This window comes from Pseudophryne corroboree, chromosome 9 (genome assembly GCF_028390025.1).
Source record: "Pseudophryne corroboree isolate aPseCor3 chromosome 9, aPseCor3.hap2, whole genome shotgun sequence".
Taxonomy (NCBI): domain Eukaryota; kingdom Metazoa; phylum Chordata; class Amphibia; order Anura; family Myobatrachidae; genus Pseudophryne; species Pseudophryne corroboree.
Window position 1 is genome coordinate 457,170,061 of NC_086452.1, and position 22,882 is coordinate 457,192,942.

Genomic DNA, 22,882 nt, shown 5'->3' on the forward strand with positions numbered 1-22,882 from the left:
ATAATGTCACATACCTTTACTGTGGTGGCCCCTCACTGTATACTGGCCACTAGCACGTAGGGCCAGGATTTGGCATCTTCTTACCTATGCAGCTGCGGGTTGCCGCACTTCCATGTAGGTATAACGGCCTGCTAGGGCAGCGCTGGACTGTGATGTCAGAGATCAGCATCACACTCCCAAGAAGTGAAGATACCACCCAGCCCTGGTCTATGCTCTGGGAGCCCCGATGAAGATTGAACAACCGCCCTGATTTGCGAGTAGATGTATCGGCCAGTGCTTTCGCCATGTCGTATTACGCCACCTACGCAATTTAGTCTCGATATTTATAGTTACCGTATCATAATCTGACTGTAGGGACAAAATGATCCAGCAAAAGGCCGCAATGGACATTATCGGACTGTTGGCGCCACATGTCTGCAAGTTGCACAATTATGGCAATTTAGTCGCCAGATTTAAAGTGGCAAAACCAACCTGTGTGGTCTCAACCAGAATAATAATAGTCCAAAACACTAGTGCAAAAGTTAGCACTTTATGCTTATGTATCAAATTATTATTATTTCCTGAAAAGCTTGCGAGCAGGGCCCTCTTACCTTTCTGTCCATTATTACCCAGTCCAGTTCTATTACTGGCACCATACATAGAAAGGTAATAGTGCTCAGTGGCAAACGCAGGATTTCTAGAGGGGGGTTTCCAAGTGGCAGTCCACAATCTCCCACTCTGCAAAAATTGGAGTATTAATGTAAATATTGGTCTTTTACTCTTTTTATACACTGTCTACTGTATGGAATACACTATTATTATTTAACACTATAGATGGTCTTTAGTATAGGCTGTATCAAACAAAGTGGTCAGGAAAAGGTAAAACATACCATAATAAATGCACAAACATAATAAAGTACACTTTCTAAGCACACATTCTCCCGCCTAATGTTAAGGCTCCTGTCTCTTCTTGCTGGTCGCTGCTCTCTGGTCCAGTGCACTGATTGAAGGCTCAGATCCACACACACAGCAAACTTGGTAGAAGAAGCTGCTACCACTGGCCATGTGCAGCAGCTCTGCTCTGTTCCTTACACTGCATGATGTGGCGGCAACTCCAGTAATCGTGTTACTGTATATACCATTGCTATTGTTGTCATAATGTGAGCCACTTGTCAAGAGAAGGGAGAGTTTCTGGGCAACCAGAAAACCCCCCCCCCTGCGTGTGCCTATGGCGCTTACAACAAGCAGAGCACAAAATGTGTAAGAAAACCAAAATAATAAAAGATGACAAACCAGGTAGCGTTTACTGCCGTGTACAGTATATACGGCTGTGTAGCAATGCAGCTGGGATCCTGATGGTTACAGAGACCGTGCGCAGACATTTTCCCGTAGCTCAATCCATGAAGAATGAGTGTCAGGGGGGCTGTAAGAAGCTTTTATAATACTACGGATAGGTGACATTTGCTAATTGGCTTCCTCACGTCCCGTGCACTGTAACTTGCCAGGTTTTCCCATGGGCATTAGTTATACAGCAAAGTTTATGGCAAATGGAGACCATTTTGCAAATTAATTTACCAACGGGGAATCTTTACATTTTGGTCCGAATTTCAGAACCAGCCACATCGGTTCCGCCACCTCTAGTGACCACTTATTGGTGTCAGGAGAATGGATATTTATTTCTTGGATGAATGAATCAATAGGTCTTCATGCGGCAATTTTGGAAAGCAGCGCAGTCATGTTTTCTCCTGTGTCTTTGAGCCGTACAGTTACCAGTTTATGATGTTTTGACAAAGGACGTCAGTACAGTGAAAAATGTGCCAATTATCCCCCACGTCTTGGAAGGATTTCCAGCTTGCTCTGTTACGGTTGAGGGTCTTAAGGGTAATAAAATATTCCAAGGATGAGGATAAGCGTGAGCATGGAGTATAAATATATGGAAAGAGGAGCAGACAACGAGCTAAACGCAAGCAGTGGATGATGCTACAATGGCTGCAGTGGAAAGAGCAAGGGGACCTTTGGGAGGGCGATAAAAGGTCTCCTCGGAAAGAATAACGAGAGCATTCCAGATTGCAGAAAGGTGGTTTAAATCTTTGGTGATATTTAGAAATGTTAGCACATCAGAGTGAGTTTAGGCGATAAGCCAAATATTCCTTGAAGCTGCGTTGCACTATATTTTACTAACGTACCTCTGCCCCTAGGGGGCTGCTTCAATTAAGTGAATGAACATGGACTGCGCGTTGAAGATAGGGCAGCTTCTGACTGGTCCCCCTGCCCAGACTACATCTAGGGCTGCAAGAGGAATGGATATAAACTCTCCAGTGATACACAAGCTTCCCATAGGCAAAAATCCATTCATATTGTTATTATTAACTGTATGGCATCATCATTTAAACAATGTTAGGATTTAATGATACTATATAACAAAAGAGGAGTATTATATGGTGTGGAATCATATATCTGAAATAAATGAATTATATTTTTGCAGAAAATGCCATATGCATCATGCTCTCACTCCCCTTTGTGCGGCAGCTAGTAGGCAGGTGCTTCTCTGTCTTACATCTGTGTGTCAGCAGTCTGTGTTACTGGCTTGTCCTGCAGAGATGCACTGTGCACATTGGTGGAGTCATATACATAGCAGCTTAACTGACAAGCTATGCTTGGAAACCTGTGCTTTTTGTCCTACCTTGGATGCTGTTGGTCCCTGCATTAAGATGCGGTTACAGAGTAGATACAGAATACAATATTAAATGCTTTTCTTATTTTAAATAAACTGGCACAGGAATGGGGTGTAACACTGAACCACGGATTTGGGGACTGGTGTTCCCTCAGGCAATTTTGAAATCTGGGACAGCAAAGAGCTGAATATCCGCTTCAAGAAAATGGGAGTCACCGGCAAGAATGAAAAGATCCCCACTAATGATTAGGAAGAAACGAGGGAGATAAGAACGCACGTTGCCATGGAAAAGGAGCAAATACACTTAGACTGTTTCTGTGCGAGTTGATCGCTCGCTAGCAGTTTTTAGCAGCTGTGCAAACGCTATGCCGCCTCCCACTGGGAGTGTATTTTAGCTTAGCAAAAGTGCGAACGAAAGGATCGCAGAGCGGCAGCATCATTTTTTGGTGCAGTTTTAGAGTAGCTCAATACTTACTCAGCGCTTGCGATCACTTCAGACTATTCAGTTCCTGTTTTAACATCACAAACACGCCCTGCGTTCGCCCAACCACGCCTGCGTTTTTCAAGGCACACCTGCGTTTTTTTGAACACTCCCTGAAAACAGGCAGTTGACACCCAGAAACGCCCACTTCATGTCAATCACTCTGCGGCCAGCAGTGCGACTGAAAAGCTTCACTAGACCTTGTGTGAAACAACATCGTTCGTTGTAATATTACTTTGCGCGTGCGCATTGCGCCACATGCGCAGAAGTGCAGTTTTTTTGCCACATCGCTGCACGGCAAACGAATGCAGCTAGCGATCAACTCGGAATGACCACCATTGTGTCACCTTGCCCAGGAAGAAGGCGCACATATCGGAACGGACAGTGGTCAGACCAACCTTCCTGCGTCTTCCCTTTACTAACCCCCCCATGTTATTGTCCCACTGTGACTGCTTTATATAACGAGCCGGCTGCAGCAGCCCTGATCAGGGGCCACTCACACTAAGTAACGTGGCCCTGATAACATCACCAGTATTATTCAGCATTGAGTGAATGGATTTCCTCTTAATTACTGCTAGTTACAAATGTAAAAAAAAAAAAAAATGAACCTGGTTCTACATTAATTTGCGGATTACATAATGTCTTGTGACCTATATAATACTAGGGATGGGGGTTTTCACAGTGACCATGGGGGTAATTCAGATCCGATCGCCGCTGTTCGTTTTCGCGCAGCGGGTGATGAGATACAAACTGCGCATGCACCGTGCCAGCGCGTTGCACGGCTGCAACGGGCATCGGCGCCCTGCGAAGGGATGGTGCGAAAAATCCATTCGCCGGGGCGATCGCAAGGAGATTGACAGGAAGAAGGCGTTTGTGGGTGGCAACTGACCGTTTTCTGGGAGTGTCTGGGAAAACGCAGGTGGGATCAAGCGTTTGCAGGGAGGGTGCCAGACGTCCGTTCCGGGCCCAGACAGGCTGATGTGACTGCAGTGGCTGAGTAAGTCCTGGGCTGTGCATAGACTGCACAAGATCTGTTTGTACAGCTCTGCTACACATGCGATCGCACACTTGCACAGCGAAAATACACTCCCCCTGGAGGAGGCGGTGACTATCTGATCGCAGGACAGCAAAAACCGCCTGCTAGCGATCAGATCTGGATTACCCCCTATGATCACGCAGGGTACAGCATGTAATAGAGCACACAACTCTTCCCACTTTGCTCTCTCACGAGCCGTATTACACCTTTCGGCGAGCCCTGGGGTGTATAAGAAGTCCGCCCAGGATAGAGCATAGCTTAGAGAATGTCTGTCGGGTCCAGCTGTTCGGTACAGGACGTGGAAAGCACACAAAACTCTGATAGGGAAAGAATAATCCGTGTATACAAAATGGCCCTTCCATAAGCAGCATGTGGATGAGTTTGTTGGGGTTACTGCAGGTCAATAAGCCAGGATATCACCCACCACTTGGGCTGATCGGATAAAGGATGAACCCTACTTTTAATGATCACAATTGTAATATTAAAATGAAAATGGAGCTCTTTAATAGACAATTCGTTATTGCTGGAGCTTTTATTTATGAAACTTTGCTGCCATCTGCTGCTCAAATGATAAATGACATGATAATTTACAAAACTAGGTAATTGACCAGTAAGGTAGTTCCTTCAGGCTCCCAAATGATGCAGAGAGCATCCAAGCATAACAATGCACAAGAATTAATACATGTCATTTCCCCAGAGATAATCTGTGTTTATATTACACTAAATACAATAGAGATGAGAACAAGCAATAGCTCGTAGTCTCCAGTCCCTGATAGACACAGATAGTGAGTATCTGCTGTCCCTTCCCCCAGCCCTGCCATCATGTCACCTGCCTGTAGTACGACAACATCTCATCCAAGCTCCTAATATCCAGGTTCCCACTTCTGTTGGGTCCCGGATCCTCCGGTGTGTATGGGTTGTGTCCGTGACCAGAGCTTGTCGTCTCACTGGAGGGTACAGTCCCCGTCCCACCACTATACGTCTCACTGGAGGGTCCAGGCCCCCTCCCACCACTATACGTCTCACTGGAGGGTCCAAGTCCACTCCCACCACTATACGTCTCACTGGAGGGTCCAAGCCCACTCCCACCACTATACGTCTCACTGGAGGGTCCAGGCCACCTCCCACTACTATACGTCTCACTGGAGGGTCCAGGCCCCCCTCCGCCACTATACGTCTCACTGGAGGGTACAGTCCCCGTCCCACCACTATACGTCTCACTGGAGGGTCCAGGCCACCTCCCACCACTATACGTCTCACTGGAGGGTCCAGGCCCCCTTCCGCCACTATACGTCTCACTGGAGGGTCCAAGCCCCCTCCCGCCACTATACGTCTCACTGGAGGGTCCAGGCTCCCTTCCGCCACTATACGTCTCACTGGAGGGTCCAGGCCCCCTTCCACCACTATACGTCTCACTGGAGGGTCCAGGCCCCCTCCCACCACTATACGTCTCACTGGAGGGTCCAGGCCCCCTCCCACCACTATACGTCTCACTGGAGGGTCCAGGCCCCCTCCCACCACTATACGTCTCACTGGAGGGTCCTGCCTGGTTCCACCGTTTCTTCTGATAACCGCTGGACTTCTTGTGCTCGGAAGCGTAGAAGGAAGGTGGTGCGAACTCCGGTTCCCGTTCATCTCGAAGGTCGTCGCAGATTTTTGACCAACGTCCGTTTGTGAATTCTGGGACAAAGAGCAGAACGGGTTAAACAGATTACACAGGAGGAGCTCTGCGAGGACGCAGCTAATACACTTACCGCACAGGGCGTTATTGGCAAAGTAACGTTATTATAACACTAAACACAGTTCCTCTGTGCGTTAGTTATCTCCTGGAGATACAGAGCCAGTTTCAGGACTTGTAAAATATGCAATGGGTCATTTATGAAAAAGGAGGCATAATGGAAAATGTGGTGTTACCTATAGCAAACCCTCCAATAAACAAAAACCTGTCATAACTTGATGGAGTGCACACAAGAGCAAACACTGAGATTTGCAACAAAAAAAAGGCCACGAGGGCAAAGTCCTCTAAATTCTGGCACTCCAAGTGAACAATAAATAGGACGGTAAATTATTGGTAAAAATGTGTAGAAAAAGTAATAGGCCATGGTGGTCATTCCGAGTTGTTCGCTCATTGCCGATTTTCGCTATGCTGCGATTTGTTGCTAAATGCGCATGGCACGCAGCGCGCATGCGCTTAGTTATTTAACTAAAAACTTAGCAGTTCTGTTGTTGTTCGTGCTGCGCTTTTCAGTCGCACTGCTGATCGGTGAATGATTGACAGGAAAGAGGCGTTTCTGGGTGGTAACTGAGCGTTTTCCAGGAGTGTGCTAACAAACGCAGGCGTGTCAGGGAAAACGCGGGAGTGTCTGGAGAAACGGGGGAGTGTCTGGAGAAACGGGGGAGTGGCTGGAGAAACGGGGGAGTGGCTGGAGAAACGGGGGAGTGGCTGGCCGAACGCAGGGCGTTTGTGACGTCAAACCAGGAACTAAACGGACCGAGCTGATCACAATCTAGGAGTAGGTCTGGAGCTACTCGGAAACTGCAAGAAAATATTTAGTAGCAATTCTGCTAAGATACACTCCCAGAGGGCGGCGGCCTAGCGTGTGCAATGCTGCTAAAAGCAGCTAGCGAGCGAACAACTCGAAATGACCACCCATATAAGAACACCCACTTAAAATATGAATATATAGTCCTCGTGTACGGATAAAGTATCCCAATAGAAAAAGAACATCGATAGAAAAAATTGTATGCGAGGTGGTACGTAATAAAATACCGACACACACAGTGTGTAAGTGAAAGAAAAAAAGGCGAAATATAACAAAAATAATATAGACAAAAGATATACTCCAGATTAGTGTCCAGCGCCACAGAAGTAATGAAGTTATCATTAGGGAGGAATATCGATTTCCGTATAATAACCTACACTTTCAGCCTAAGTACCACATATGTGCGCTAACTTTTTGTGGGGCACAGTACAACCTCTGGTAGTATTTTCAGGTATAGTATGTAATACGGGCGCACGGGATCCCAGTGGTCGTAAATACCGACTACGGGATCCCGACAACAGCAATTTTGACCGTGGTGAGTTAAGAGTGTTCCTCCCTTTCCTCTACCCCTCCCTTCCCACAGCCTAACCCTAACCTCCCCCCTTAGTACCTAACCCTAATCTTCCTGTGGTGGTGCCTAAACCTAACTGTCCCCCCCCCCCCCCCCCCCCCCCTCCCCGCAGCCTAACCCCAACACTCCTGGGCGGCTCCTAAACCTAACCCCCCTCCCCCCTGGCCTAAACCTAACCTCCCCCGGGCCTAGACCTAATCGTGCAGAATACATACTATGGTCGGGATGCGGGTGTCGGAATTCTCCTGACCCTTTCAGAGTTCCGGCGTCAACATTCTGACGAGTGTCGGGGTTCCGGCATCTTAATTTCGCCTGACGGGAACCTGACAGCCGGCATATTGACCGCATCCTGTAATTTCATGCTAATGCTACCAAAAGTTTAGAGTTTTTAGGTCGGAATACACGATTCAATGTTTCCAACAAGTTTGATTTTCCCGACCCAGGCATCGGCAGAACGTGGAAATGCCGCAATAGCTGCCTGATGTATGGGCCCCATTGGATCATCATCACATATCCTGACATTTTAGGGGACAACTGGAACCTGGTCAGAGCCAAGCAACACACAGCTGAACCTGTCTTACTGGGCCAAACGCTTAGTGGAACCACATGGATTACCAGCCCAATATATACCCAGATCTACGCTCAAAAGGACTACTAACAACATCCTTAATGACAGAGACAAAATAAGAGGGGCAATGAGAAGATGCTCTAAAATGTCTATTTAAAAATAACCATATTCATATTAACATTGATACTTTTTTTTATCAAAACTGAAAGACTCCCTGTACTTTCTGGTGACAATTGTATACATTGGGCAGCTCCAAGCACCAGATTATATAAAACAAACACCAGAATTTACAATAATTTTAGTGCAGAAGGAAGTCCAAGTAGAAGAGGAGGTGAGGGCAGCACAAAATACAGAACAGGGACCGCCTGTCTCGCCTGCAGTGCACTCTGGGAAGTGACTCCACAGAATTATGGTTCTCCCTACCTTTGCCTCGGTCCCACTCTCGGACGTGGGGTGCTCCGGGTTTGGTGTCTCTCCGCTCCTGGACAACAACCTCCACTTTCTTCTCACGTTCAGGGGGCCGCTCTGGCTCAGCCGGTTCCTCCTCTTCATCTACAGTCACACATACAGCAGGGGTTATAAGTCAGGTATATCCTTTGCACAGAACCTGCAGATAATCAGTTTCTCATGGAGACTGAAGCAGATCTATAGCATGTAAAAATGATTGGTGAGCAAGGTGTCGTTTTCTCCAATAACATAGAAAGATCTATGGGAAGTTGCTAGTTGCTCTTCCCTCCCTCATCAGCAGAGTATTCCCTCTGAGTCCATGCGCGGTACCAAGTCCAAAACCTTATAGTGCTAGAAGAAGCCACCACTATACTTTTATGCCGCAACGTCCCAGGTGGGGCTCTATTGTAAAGAGCAAAAGATTCAGCTCAAATCGCGTCGATAAGACATGATGTTTAATGAGGAATATTTGGCACTCTTGACAAAATAAGCCCATACGTTTTTTTTTGTTTTTTTTAAAGTTCCTTATTTTAGCCTCCTGTGTTAAGCTTGGTAAGCACAGACTTACTACCTGCATTTACCAGAAGTATTTTCTACTCACCCTGACCCGTCTCTAATTCTGCTCCCTCCCCTTTCATCTGCTTCATTTTGCGCTGGCGTAGTTTGGAGAGTCGCGCATCCAGTATGGCCTTACGCTTTGCCTTTAAACGTTCACGTTTAAGTCTTTGGTCTTCAGTCTGCAAAGAAAATTTTTATAGAAGATCATTATGAGCCTGTTATGGTGCCCATACACTTGTGCGATGTGACGCGACATCGCGGGGCATCGCACCAGCAGTTCAGGTGCGATGAAGTCACGTGATGGGCACGTCACCGCCGAATGGGAGCGGCCTCTGGTCGCTCCCGGAGGGTGCACATCGCACTGCAATATATATAGCATGTGTTTTTAAAAACACATGCGATATATATAGCATGTGTTTTTAAAAACACATGCGATCGCACTGCGATTCGATAAATATTAAGTGCAGCACATACTATCTTGAGACGCGAGATTCGACCAGCGTGCCCGCGCATTGCGTCGAAAAGGTACCAAAAATGTGCATACAATCTTTCGATTTCTCTCACAGATGCGGTCGAAATCGAAGATTAGCACAGATTATCTCTGGGCACCACTAGTATCATTACGCACTTTGCAATTTTTTTTTCTCTATTGCTGATGTATTTACATGATTTGTAACTGATCAGGTTGTTTTCTGCAGTGTATTTTAATATATATATATATATATATATATATATATATATATATATATATATATATATATATATATATATATATATATATATATATCTCTATCTCTCTCTCTCCAAGCAATGGTAGCACTCACATCTTCATGATACGCAAACACTGGGGTGTACACTCAAATACCAAGGTATCCAAATTGTATATAAAATTCAGAGGGGGCACTCTCCAGACTTTTTGTAAATATATCAACTCATTTTATTTGTAATATACGTTACATATTTCAACGTGATAGTACGGTTTTCCTCAAGCGCTTTCGGCCCTCCACGGGCCTTCCTCAGGAGGCACTGCACATCAAATAGCAACTTCCAATAAGAAAGGAACAAAACTCCAAGCATCCAGCAGTCACGCTGGTCCTGCCTGACTGGCCCTAAATACCCTCATGGCTCAAAAAATAAGAATTTACTTACCGATAATTCTATTTCTCATAGTCCGTAGTGGATGCTGGGGACTCCGAAAGGACCATGGGGAATAGCGGCTCCGCAGGAGACTGGGCACAAAGTAAAAGCTTTAGGACTAGCTGGTGTGCACTGGCTCCTCCCCCTATGACCCTCCTCCAAGCCTCAGTTAGGATACTGTGCCCGGACGAGCGTACACAATAAGGAAGGATTTTGAATCCCGGGTAAGACTCATACCAGCCACACCAATCACACCGTACAACTTGTGATCTGAACCCAGTTAACAGCATGATAACAGAAGGAGCCTCTGAAAAGATGGCTCACAACAACAATAACCCGATTTTTGTAACAATAACTATGTACAAGTAATGCAGACAATCCGCACTTGGGATGGGCGCCCAGCATCCACTACGGACTATGAGAAATAGAATTATCGGTAAGTAAATTCTTATTTTCTCTAACGTCCTAGTGGATGCTGGGGACTCCGAAAGGACCATGGGGATTATACCAAAGCTCCCAAACGGGCGGGAGAGTGCGGATGACTCTGCAGCACCAAATGAGAGAACTCCAGGTCCTCCTCAGCCAGGGTATCAAATTTGTAGAATTTAGCAAACGTGTTTGCCCCTGACCAAGTAGCTGCTCGGCAAAGTTGTAAAGCCGAGACCCCTCGGGCAGCCGCCCAAGATGAGCCCACTTTCCGTGTGGAATGGGCTTTTACAGATTTTGGCTGTGGCAGGCCTGCCACAGAATGTGCAAGCTGAATTGTACTACAAATCCAACGAGCAATCGTCTGCTTAGAAGCAGGAGCACCCAGCTTGTTGGGTGCATACAGGATAAACAGCGAGTCAGATTTTCTGACTCCAGCCGTCCTGGAAACATATTTTCAGGGCCCTGACTACGTCCAGCAACTTGGAATCCTCCAAGTCCCTAGTAGCCGCAGGCACCACAATAGGTTGGTTTAAGTGAAATGCTGAAACCACCTTAGGGAGAAATTGAGGACGAGTCCTTAATTCTGCCCTGTCCGTATGAAAAATTAGGTAAGGGCTTTTATAGGATAAAGCCGCCAATTCTGATACACGCCTGGCTGAAGCCAGGGCTAACAGCATTACCACTTTCCATGTGAGATATTTCAAGTCCACAGTGGTGAGTGGTTCAAACCAATGTGATTTTAGGAATCCCAACACTACATTGAGATCCCAAGGTGCCACTGGAGGCACAAAAGGAGGCTGTATATGCAGTACTCCCTTGACAAACGTCTGAACTTCAGGAACAGAAGCTAGTTCTTTTTGGAAGAATATCGACAGGGCCGAAATTTGAACCTTAATGGACCCTAATTTGAGGCCCATAGACAGTCCTGTTTGCTAGTCTTTACTCCTCTCCTTCTTATGATTCTCAGTACTTTTGGTATGAGAGGAAGAGGAGGAAACACATACACTGACCGGTACACCCACGGTGTTACCAGAGCGTCCACAGCTATTGCCTGAGGGTCCCTTGACCTGGAGCAATATCTGTCCAGTTTTTTGTTGAGGCGAGACGCCATCATGTCCACCTTTGGTTTTTCCCAACGGTTTACAATCATGTGGAAGACTTCTGGGTGAAGTCCCCACTCCCCCGGGTGAAGAACGTGTCTGCTGAGGAAGTCTGCTTCCCAGTTGTCCACTCCCGGAATGAACACTGCTGACAGTGCTATCACATGATTTTCCGCCCAGCGAAGAATCCTTGCCACTTCCGTCATTGCCCTCCTGCTTCTTGTGCCGCCCTGTCTGTTTACGTGGGCGACTGCCGTGATGTTGTCCGACTGGATCAATACTGGCTGACCCTGAAGCAGAGGCCTTGCCTGACTTAGGGCATTGTAAATGGCCCTTAGTTCCAGGATATTTATGCGAAGTGACGTTTCCATGCTTGACCACAACCCCTGGAAATTTTTTCCCTGTGTGACTGCTCCCCAGCCTCTCAGGCTGGCATCCGTGGTCACCAGGACCCAATCCTGAATGCCGAATCTGCGGCCCTCTAGGAGATGAGCACTCTGTAACCACCACAGGAGAGACACCCTTGTCCTTGGAGACAGGGTTATCCGCTGATGCATTTGAAGATGCGATCCGGACCATTTGTCTAGCAGATCCAACTGAAAAGTTCTTGCGTGGAATCTGCCGAATGGAATCGTTTCGTAAGAAGCCACCATCTTTCCCAGGACCCTTGTGCACTGATGCACTGACACCTGGCCTGGTCTTAGGAGTTTCCTGACTAGGTCGGATAACTCCCTGGCTTTCTCTTCCGGGAGAAACACCTTTTTCTGTACTGTGCCAGAATCATCCCTAGGAACAGCAGACGTGTCGTCGGAATCAGCTGCGATTTCGGAATATTTAGAATCCATCCGTGCTGTCGTAGTACTATTTGAGATAGTGCTACTCCGACCTCTAACTGTTCTCTGGACCGTGCCCTTATCAGGAGATCGTCCAAGTAAGGGATAATTAAGACGCCTTTTCTTCGAAGAAGAATCATCATTTCGGCCATTACCTTGGTAAAGACCCGGGGTGCCGTGGACAATCCAAACGGCAGCGTCTGAAACTGATAGTGACAGTTCTGTACCACAAACCTGAGGTACCCTTGGTGAGAAGGGCAAATTGGGACATGGAGGTAAGCATCCTTGATGTCCAGAGACACCATGTAGTCCCCTTCTTCCAGGTTCACTATCACTGCTCTGAGTGACTCCATCTTGAACTTGAACCTTTTTATGTAAGTGTTCAAGGCTTTCAGATTTAAAATGGGTCTCACCGAGCCGTCCGGCTTCGGTACCACAAACAGCGTGGAGTAACCGGCGAGGGGGAGACATCTCGAATTCCAATTTGTACCCCTGAGATACTACCTGCAGGATCCAGGGGTCCACTTGCGAGTGAGCCCACTGCGCGCTGAAATTCTTGAGACGGGCCCCCACCGTGCCTGAGTCCGCTTGTAAGGCCCCAGCGTCATGCTGAGGACTTGGCAGAAGCGGGGGAGGGCTTCTGTTCGTGGGAAGAAGCTGTCTGTTGCAGTCTTTTTCCCCTTCCTCTGCCCCGGGGCAGATATGAGTGGCCTTTTGCCCGCTTGCCCTTATGGGGACGAAAGGACTGAGCCTGAAAAGACGGTATCTTTTTCTGCTGCGAGGTGACTTGGGGTAAAAAGGTGGATTTCCCAGCCGTTGCCGTGGCCACCAGGTCCGATAGACCGCCCCCAAATAACTCCTCCCCTTTATACGGCAATACTTCCATATGCCGTTTGGAATCCGCATCCCCTGACCACTGTCGCGTCCATAATCCTCTTCTGGCAGAAATGGACATCGCACTTACTCTTGATGCCAGAGTGCAAATGTCTCTCTGTGCATCTCACATATATAGGAATGCATCCTTTAAATGCTCTATAGTCAATAATATAGTCCCTGTCCAGGGTATCAATATTTTCAGTCAGGGAATCCGACCAAGCCACCCCAGCACTGCACATCCAGGCTGAGGCGATTGCTGGTCGCAGTATAACACCAGTATGAGTGTATATACTTTTAAGGATATTTTCCAGCCTCCTATCTGCTGGCTCCTTAAGGGCGGCCGTTTCTGGAGACGGTAACGCCACTTGTTTTGATAAGCGTGTGAGCGCCTTATCCACCCTAGGGGGTGTTTCCCAACGAGCCCTAACCTCTGGTGGGAAGGGATATAGTGCCAATAATTTTTTAGAAATTAGCAGTTGTTTGTCGGGGGTAACCCACGCTTCATCACACACTTCATTCAATTCATCTGATTCAGGAAAAACTACGGGTAGTTTTTTCACACCCCACATAATACCCCTTTTTGTGGTACTTGCAGTATCAGAGATGTGCAAAACCTCCTTCATTGCCGTGATCATGTAACGTGTGGCCCTACTGGAAAATACGTTTGTTTCTTCACCGTCGACACTGGAGTCAGTGTCTGTGTCCGTGTCGACCCACTGAGGTAACGGGCGTTTAATAGCCCCTGACGGTGTTTGAGACGCCTGGACAGGCACTAACTGAGCTGCCGGCTGTCTCATGTCGTCAACAGTTTTCTGTAACGTGCCGACACTGTCACGTAATTCCTTAATTACGGCCATCCATTCAGGTGTCGACTCCCTAGGGGGTGACATCACCATTATAGGCAATTGCTCCGCCTCCACATCATTTTCCTCCTCATACATGTCGACACACACGTACCGACACCCAGCACACACACAGGGAATGCTCCGATAGAGGACAGGACCCACTTAGCCCCTTGGGGAGACAGAGGGAGATTTTGCCAGCACACACCAGAGCGCTATATATGTATAGGGACAACCTTACAATAAGTGTCTATCCCTTATAGCTGCTTATATCTGTTATTTTGCCAAATAAGTGCCCCCCTCTCTTTTTTACCCTGTTTCTGTAGTTGCAGGATGCAGGGGAGATTCTGGGAGCCTTCCTACCAGCGGAGCTGTGTGGGAAAAATGGCGCTGTGTGCTGAGGAGATAGGCCCCGCCCCCTTCACGGCGGGCTCTTCTCCCGCTTTTTTCTGGAAAACTGGCAGGGGTTAAATACATCCATATAGCCCAGGAGCTATATGTGATGTATTTTTTGCCAAATAAGGTAAATTCATTGCTTCCCAGGGCGCCCCCCCCAGCGCCCTGCACCCTCAGTGACCGAAGTGTTAAGTGTGCTGAGAGCAATGGCGCACAGCTGCAGTGCTGTGCGCTACCTTATGAAGACAGGAAAGTCTTCTGCCGCCGATTTATGGACCTCTTCTTGCTTCAGCATCTGTAAGGGGGCCGGCGGCGCGGCTCCGGGACCCATCCATGGCTGGGCCTGTGATCGTCCCTCTGGAGCTAATGTCCAGTAGCCTAAGAAGCCCAATCCACTCTGCACGCAGGTGAGTTCGCTTCTTCTCCCCTTAGTCCCTCGATGCAGTGAGCCTGTTGCCAGCAGGTCTCACTGAAAATAAAAAACCTATTTAAACTTTTACTCTAAGCAGCTCAGGAGAGCCACCTAGATTGCACCCTTCTCGTTCGGGCACAAAATCTTAACTGAGGCTTGGAGGAGGGTCATAGGGGGAGGAGCCAGTGCACACCAGCTAGTCCTAAAGCTTTTACTTTGTGCCCAGTCTCCTGCGGAGCCGCTATTCCCCATGGTCCTTTCGGAGTCCCCAGCATCCACTAGGACGTTAGAGAAAGGCCCCAAAAACCTATGATGTCATCAAGGTGGGACACTAATTATATCATAATTAATTAGCAACGCTCAGGTGGTCATATATTATTGCCATAATCCCGATCAGCAGGTCTGCCTATCTGTTTAAACAAATTAAATGCGCCAAAGATATGTTAACAAGACTCTAAAGTCCATCGCGTCCCAACACCGAGCACTTCCGGTGTATGGAACGCAAGCGTCATCCGGCCGGAAGTGTCCGCATGCCGAATGGAACGCAAACAGGAAGTGAAGCGCTCAGTCCTACGGACGGAGCGTAAGCTAAACAGAACTAGTGTAACTCATTATTGAAAAGCAGGCTACCAAATCCATACAACAAATTGATCTTCCCCATCCATCAATAACAAGTATATGAGTATGTCAATGCGTTTATGGCCATGTATATATCTATTGTATTAACGAGGGTAAAAGAGCCAGGCAGTGCAGTTAAAGACATTCCCCACAAATAACCAACAACTCTATACATAGTATATAGTAGTAGATCAACAAGATGCAGTGGAAGAGCGACAGTGACCCAACCCAGGTAAATAACCCAATCAGGGCATACGTAATTATGACTTAATGCGGCCATTCCGTTTCTCCTCCACTGCACCCAGAGGATCAAAACCACACAATTAAAATGAGCCAGACATGGCTCAAATAACATATAAATAAACACCTAACAAGCAAAAACAAACAATAATGCATGTGGAATGCATCGGGCAAAAAATCACCTACTGGATTTCCAAAAAATCTCTCATCGTAAAAAAACGTTTAATGGGTTTGACTCATTCAGTCCATTTGGGGTCACTGAACCCAATCTATGTATCCACCTTGCTTCCAATTTTTTTAGGAGGAGGGATCGATCACCCCCTCTCTTGGGAACCGGGACCCAATCAATGATCCTGCACTTAAGTGATGCCACTTGGTGTCCCTCATTTAAAAAGTGCTGAGCCACCGGTTTATCCGTACAGCCTGTTTGCAACGTTTGATGGATTGAACTGCGATGGTTAGCCATCCGCTCTCTGAATGAACAAGTGGTCATCCCCACATATGGAAGCCCGCACGGGCACAATAGCATGTAGATAACATGGTCCATCCGACAATGCAATCGGTGCCGAATAGTAAATCGGTTGTCCACTTAGTGGGTGTGGAAATTTCTCACCGACCAGCATTGAGCGACATGTCACACAGCCCAAGCATTTGAAGCAACCTTTTCTTGTCTTATTCAGCCAGTTGTTCTCAGGGCCAGACACTTGTCTAGCTGGATGCATCAATAGTTGCTTCAAATTACGCCCACGCCTATAGGCCAGCATGGGTGGATGTACAAGAGAATTTTTGAACTTTGGATCTGAGTTCAATATAGGCCAATGCTTCCTTATTGATGCTCTGACAGCAGGTAATTTTGCATCAAACTGTGTGACATATATCATCCGCGGCTCCTTGGTCGGTTTGGCCATCACCATTCTTGATCGAGCCTTATCCAGACACCTGTTGATAGTGCTCATACTGTACCCCCTCTGAATAAAACGAGTTTTCATTTCCACAATCTGTTCCTCTGCAATCGCTGGATCAGTGTTGTTTCTCAGGACCCGCATAAATTGCGAGATCGGCAAAACCAACCAAGGAGCCGCGGATGATATATGTCACACAGTTTGATGCAAAATCACCTGCTGTCAGAGCATCAATAAGGAAGCATTGGCCTATATTGAACTCAGATCCAAAGTTCAAAAATTCTCTTGTACATCCACCCATGCTGGCCTATAGGCGTGGGCGTAATTTGAAGCAACTATTGATGCATCCAGCTAGACAAGTGTCTGGCCCTGAGAACAACTGGCTGAATAAGACAAGAAAAGGTTGCTTCAAATGCTTGGGCTGTGTGACATGTCGCTCAATGCTGGTCGGTGAGAAATTTCCACACCCACTAAGTGGACAACCGATTTACTATTCGGCACCGATTGCATTGTCGGATGGACCATGTTATCTACATGCTATTGTGCCCGTGCGGGCTTCCATATGTGGGGATGACCACTTGTTCATTCAGAGAGCGGATGGCTAACCATCGCAGTTCAATCCATCAAACGTTGCAAACAGGCTGTACGGATAAACCGGTGGCTCAGCACTTTTTAAATGAGGGACACCAAGTGGCATCACTTAAGTGCAGGATCATTGATTGGGTCCCGGTTCCCAAGAGAGGGGGTGATCGATCCCTCCTCCTAAAAAAATTGGAAGCAAGGTGGATACATAGATTGGGTTCAGTGACCCCAAATGGACTGAATGAGTCAAACCCATTAAACGTTTTTTTACGATGAGAGATTTTTTGGAAATCCAGTAGGTGATTTTTTTGCCCGATGCATTCCACATGCATTATTGTTTGTTTTTGCTTGTTAGGTGTTTATTTATATGTTATTTGAGCCATGTCTGGCTCATTTTAATTGTGTGGTTTTGATCCTCTGGGTGCAGTGGAGGAGAAACGGAATGGCCGCATTAAGTCATAATTACGTATGCCCTGATTGGGTTATTTACCTGGGTTGGGTCACTGTCGCTCTTCCACTGCATCTTGTTGATCTACTACTATATACTATGTATAGAGTTGTTGGTTATTTGTGGGGAATGTTTTTAACTGCACTGCCTGGCTCTTTTACCCTCGTTAATACAATAGATATATACATGGCCATAAACGCATTGACATACTCATATACTTGTTATTGATGGATGGGGAAGATCAATTTGTTGTATGGATTTGGTAGCCTGCTTTTCAATAATGAGTTACACTAGTTCTGTTTAGCTTACGCTCCGTCCGTAGGACTGAGCGCTTCACTTCCTGTTTGCATTCCATTCGGCATGCGGACACTTCCGGCCGGATGACGCTTGCGTTCCATACACCGGAAGTGCTCGGTGTTGGGACGCGATGGACTTTAGAGTCTTGTTAACATATCTTTGGCGCATTTAATTTGTTTAAACAGATAGGCAGACCTGCTGATCGGGATTATGGCAATAATATATGACCTCCTGAGCGTTGCTAATTAATTATGATATAATTAGTGTCCCACCTTGATGACATCATAGGTTTTTGGCGCCTTTTTGAGCCATGAGGGTATTTAGGGCCAGTCAGGCAGGACCAGCGTGACTGCTGGATGCTTGGAGTTTTGTTCCTTTCTTATTGGAAGTTGCTATTTGATGTGCAGTGCCTCCTGAGGAAGGCCCGTGGAGGGCCGAAAGCGCTTGAGGAAAACCGTGCTATCACGTTGAAATATGTAACGTATATTACAAATAAAATGAATTGATATATTTACAAAAAGTCTGGAGAGTGCCCCCTCTGAATTTTATATATATATATATATATATATATATATATATATATATATATATATATATATATATATATATATATATATTGTCAAAGTCGAAAAATTTCGTTATTCCCAATGCCTTGTACTAACCCCAATGCACGTGCCCGCTGCTCGTGCACCGACTCCCCCGTGCGTACGCATCCCCTCAGGTTGCGTAAGGGACGCTCCGACGTCGCCTGCGCACAGAGATGTGTATTTACGGCAGTGTTTGTGGGCGACTAGCGAGCGACTCGATCGCAACATATTTAACCTTTATAGTGCATTTTGTAGATAATATTCCCCTTAATAATGTCTGCAAGTATGTTTAGTGTAAATGGTTCGTGGACATGGGGATTCCTCTTTGCATGATACGAAGGGTCTGACAAAGGTTGAACAGTGGTGTCTAGTACCTAACTGAAGAGTATTTTATTAGAAACAATCCGGTGTTGGTTAGGAAGAGATTAATCGCTCCTGCGTATAATTATGTCTATGAGTAGTTTATGGACATTTACTGTATTTGCAGTTCATTATCCATGCGGCGGGAATCCTGTGGATACCTCCCACCTGAGCAGTTTGAAATAGTCACAGCCCACCTGTTCGAATCCACCTATGACCTTTTGTTATAATGCAGAGAGACATTTCTGTGTCCAATGAACAATGAGATTGTAGGGCCCATTGTATTGTACAGTATGCTGTGTATATAAAGACCCCCATAGCCAGACCAGCACTCACTTCTCTCTACAAAAGGTTTTCCATGTGATGACTGAGAGCTGGTTTCCAGATAGCGACTGCGAGTCATTCCCACGTGTGTAAGTTTCTCTGTGGCCATTTCGTTACTCTGTGTGTATGCAATTGTTCTCTTTTTGTTATCCTTTAAGTGTTTACCATTTATTCTCTCTCTGTTTATTTTGTATTTGCAATCGTTCGCTAGTGTTTATATTTCTGTTTAGTTATTCTGTTTAGGTATTAATGTCAGGTCTGTAGTGTATGAACTGCAACTGCTTTTCCCCTTTTTACGTACAAAATATCGTCTATAAAGGTGTTGGAACCTTAACAAGTAGTGTGTGTTTCACTAGACATTATAAAGGGTTTCTGAGCGTCTCAATCGCTCAAACAGCTTTCATATTATCAGGGTTAATCAGCGTTACATTGTGGTAATATTACAGTACTAAGGTTTACAGCATAAGCATACCCTTACAGTGTGTTGTTAACAAGGTTTTCTGTGTGTAATTCAGTGAGCGTCAGCGCCGCTCGTGTCCCACTCTCGCGGTACAGCGTCCGTTACACCAATAGCGTAGCATTACGGTTCTCGGGCCGCCTATAGCATGCTCGATACTAAGCGTAAGCCGTGAGCGAACGTGCCGCTCGTGCGTCTCGACCACGGCCTAGCGTCTGCTACGCTAAGTGCGTACCATTACGGCATCTCGTGCGCCTGTTGCGTACTCTGTCTATAATAAGTATATAGCTTATGTGGAAAGGTAGATAATTAGCTTTATCAATATATATATATATATATATATATATATATATATATATATATATATATATATATATATATACACACATATACATACATACGTACGTACATACATACATACAAACAGAAAAATTCTAGGTGTAAAAGGTGGTTCCACTAAATTTCCAGGTCTATATTTTTTCTGCGTGGTGATCTGTTTCGTGGCTGTAATTCGCCATGGTCTCTATACCTGGTCGCGCAGCATATCCAGAGTATCCATCTGCTTCCGACGCATTTGTTCATCCTTTGCAAAAGCAAAATAACCAACACCCAGCTCCCTGGCCTCTGTAAATCACATAATAAAGAAAAGGCTTAGGTTATAATAATATAATCTATATAAAAGGACCAGTCGCCATCATAGAGAAATTTAGACTAGACTATAGGTGAAAACAGGGAATGAAAAGGATCGGTTTAAAGGCCAGGATTTCAAGAATCTCCAAAACATTGAGTTCTAAGACATCGCACTGTAGAAGACGGTGAAATAACTCCAACCTGAGGCACAGACGAAATTCACCAGAGCAGCCTCAATAAATGACCAGTTATGTGTAGTTAAGTGATAAAGTCTGTTCTATGTAGTATTCACCTACTGGATGGTTCCACTAACTAAATAGGACGAAAAGACTGGTATAGGTCAAACTGATCCTAAAACCGCCACTAATTTCAAGATAAATATATAACTGAGCAATAACAAAGTACACAACTGATAGAGGAGAAAGCGCCTGGTCAGGGCAGTGACCAACTCTGTAGCCCAGTTTGTTTGATATTTGGTGACCCTGGGGCGTTACCAGGAATCTGTGTAAAGGCTAAACAAATCAGCCTGTTGGTAACTTCCCATGGAAATATCACATTATATTCTATTGTTTTATCACTCCATGTTGCTTATGCTTTGATACTGGAGCTTATTATCACTGCAACACAAGCGCTGGAACACTGCTGAAGATTTTAAAATAAATTTCATATTTAAAATTATTTGTTGCCTCTTCTTTTCCCACTTCTCTTTTCCCAGTTATTCGCCATCTTTCATAGCAGATATTATTTTTCTTTGTACTAACTGCTCAGTAGAACTCCCAAAACCTGTCAAGTTTTACTCTTTATTTCACCTTCTACTATCCCCTCCCGTCCCCCCATGCAAACCCGCAGTTTCAGTTATACCGTCCCTTGACCACAGTACACAGTTGTACAAAGAATAAGAGAACCGTATACCATTGTTCCGAATGTCTTCATAGTGCATGGGTCCCACCGGCCTCTTCATGGCTTCTTCCTCTTCCTTCTCCCACTGCTCCCTCTGCATCTCCCGTCTCATGTCCTCAGACAGCAATGTCTTCTCCTGTGCCGCTGGTCTGGGGGAACACAAGGCATTTCCGGTCACACAACCGCTTTCTTTGTCCCTACATTAATGCAGCCTCAACACCTAAATAGTTATTCAAGGAACGGGCTAAGTTATACCAAAGGGAAACATAATTCACCTGGTTGCAGAAGGATCCACATTCATGTACTGTGTATAAACGTACAATTCCATCACCTGTACCGCCGCAATGTAACAGCCAGGAATTTAGAGGCCACCCCCCACCGGGATAAATACTTCTGGATGTGTGGGAACAAAATGCTTGATTGGGTCATGATAGAACTTTCTGTCCAGCTCAGTTTTGGTGCTGCTGATGGCTAATGTACCCCATTGGGGTACGCTGACCTGAATCCAGACTTCTCAGCCCTTTAAGATGCGAGTGTCCCCCGTCTAGCATTGCTCATCGTCTCCCAACGTGCGGGAAAGAAAATAGAAAGTTTCTTACTCTGTTCCTCATTTGCATGGAAAAAACAAGATCACCGTTCACAACGTACAGGATCCAAGGAACAATGCAGCAAAATAATGTAGCTTGAGCGAGAATATTTGAATATAAAACACGATCTGTGGAGTCCTGAATATCCGGCATGTTCGGTACCACCCTGGCCAAGGTGTCCACAGCTTCCCTGGACGGAAGGGAATCCCCAGGTTTTCCAGCAGAAGAATTTATGGTTGTTTCAAAGTCTTCCAGAGAATAAGGATGGACGAGTCAGAGCTCACCTCCCAGAAATGAGCTGGAGCCTTAAGTCCCATACACACTAGACGAGAAAGTCAATCGCTCAGAAGGGCCATTCTGAGCGATATCTTTTAGTATCTCATCTAGGTCCTCATTCCGAGTTGATCGCTCGCTAGCAGATTTTATCAGCAGTGCACACGCTAGGCCGCCGCCTAGCGTGCAGTTTCTGAGCAGCTCCAAACCTACTCCTAGATTGCGATCCCCTCAGTCAGTTTAGTTCCTGCTTTGACGTCACAAACACGCCCTGCGTTCAGCCAGCCACTTCCCCGTTTCCCCAGGCACGCCTGCGTTTTCACCTGACACGCCTGCGTTTTTTTAGCACACTCCCAGAAAACGGTCAGTTAACACCCAGAAACACCCACTACCTGTCAATCACTCACCGATCAACAGAGCGACAGAAAAGCATCGCTCGACCTTGTGTGAAACTGCATAGTTTTGTGTGAAAGTACTTTGCGCGTGCGTACTGCGGCCCGTACGCATGCGCAGAAATGCCGCTTTTTCACCTAATCGCCGCGCTGCGACCGAAAGCAGCTAGGGATCAACTCGGAATGAGGGCCCTAGCGTGTACACTCAATATCGTTAACGATGCGAACAACCGCCTCCCTTGTCTGAACAGTCCAGGTGAGGGAGGACCCGCTCCCCCCGCCGTGGCTCCCTTCACACCGGCGTCGGCAAGTGTGTTTGCACTTGCCGATGCCAGCACCCCACTGCAACCAATATCGCCAGGTACACACATCGGCTAGTATGTACCAAGCTTTATGCAGGTTA

The 22,882-nt window shown here is 46.3% G+C and overlaps 1 protein-coding gene across 1 annotated transcript in view; it reads right to left on the minus strand.

The window, feature by feature from the left end:
- Window positions 1–4,683: 4,683 nt before the first annotated feature.
- The window catches only part of CCDC174 (coiled-coil domain containing 174), a 41,058-nt gene continuing 22,859 nt past the window's right edge, over window positions 4,684–22,882 (minus strand). Inside the window, exons 7-11 of the mRNA XM_063941242.1 lie at window positions 21,240–21,376; window positions 20,227–20,321; window positions 8,901–9,036; window positions 8,276–8,404; window positions 4,684–5,850 (exon numbers count right to left, since the gene is read on the minus strand). Of these exons, the coding sequence (XP_063797312.1) occupies window positions 4,991–5,850; window positions 8,276–8,404; window positions 8,901–9,036; window positions 20,227–20,321; window positions 21,240–21,376 (1,357 nt within the window). The 3' untranslated portion in view covers window positions 4,684–4,990. The remainder of the gene's footprint in view (window positions 5,851–8,275; window positions 8,405–8,900; window positions 9,037–20,226; window positions 20,322–21,239; window positions 21,377–22,882) is intronic.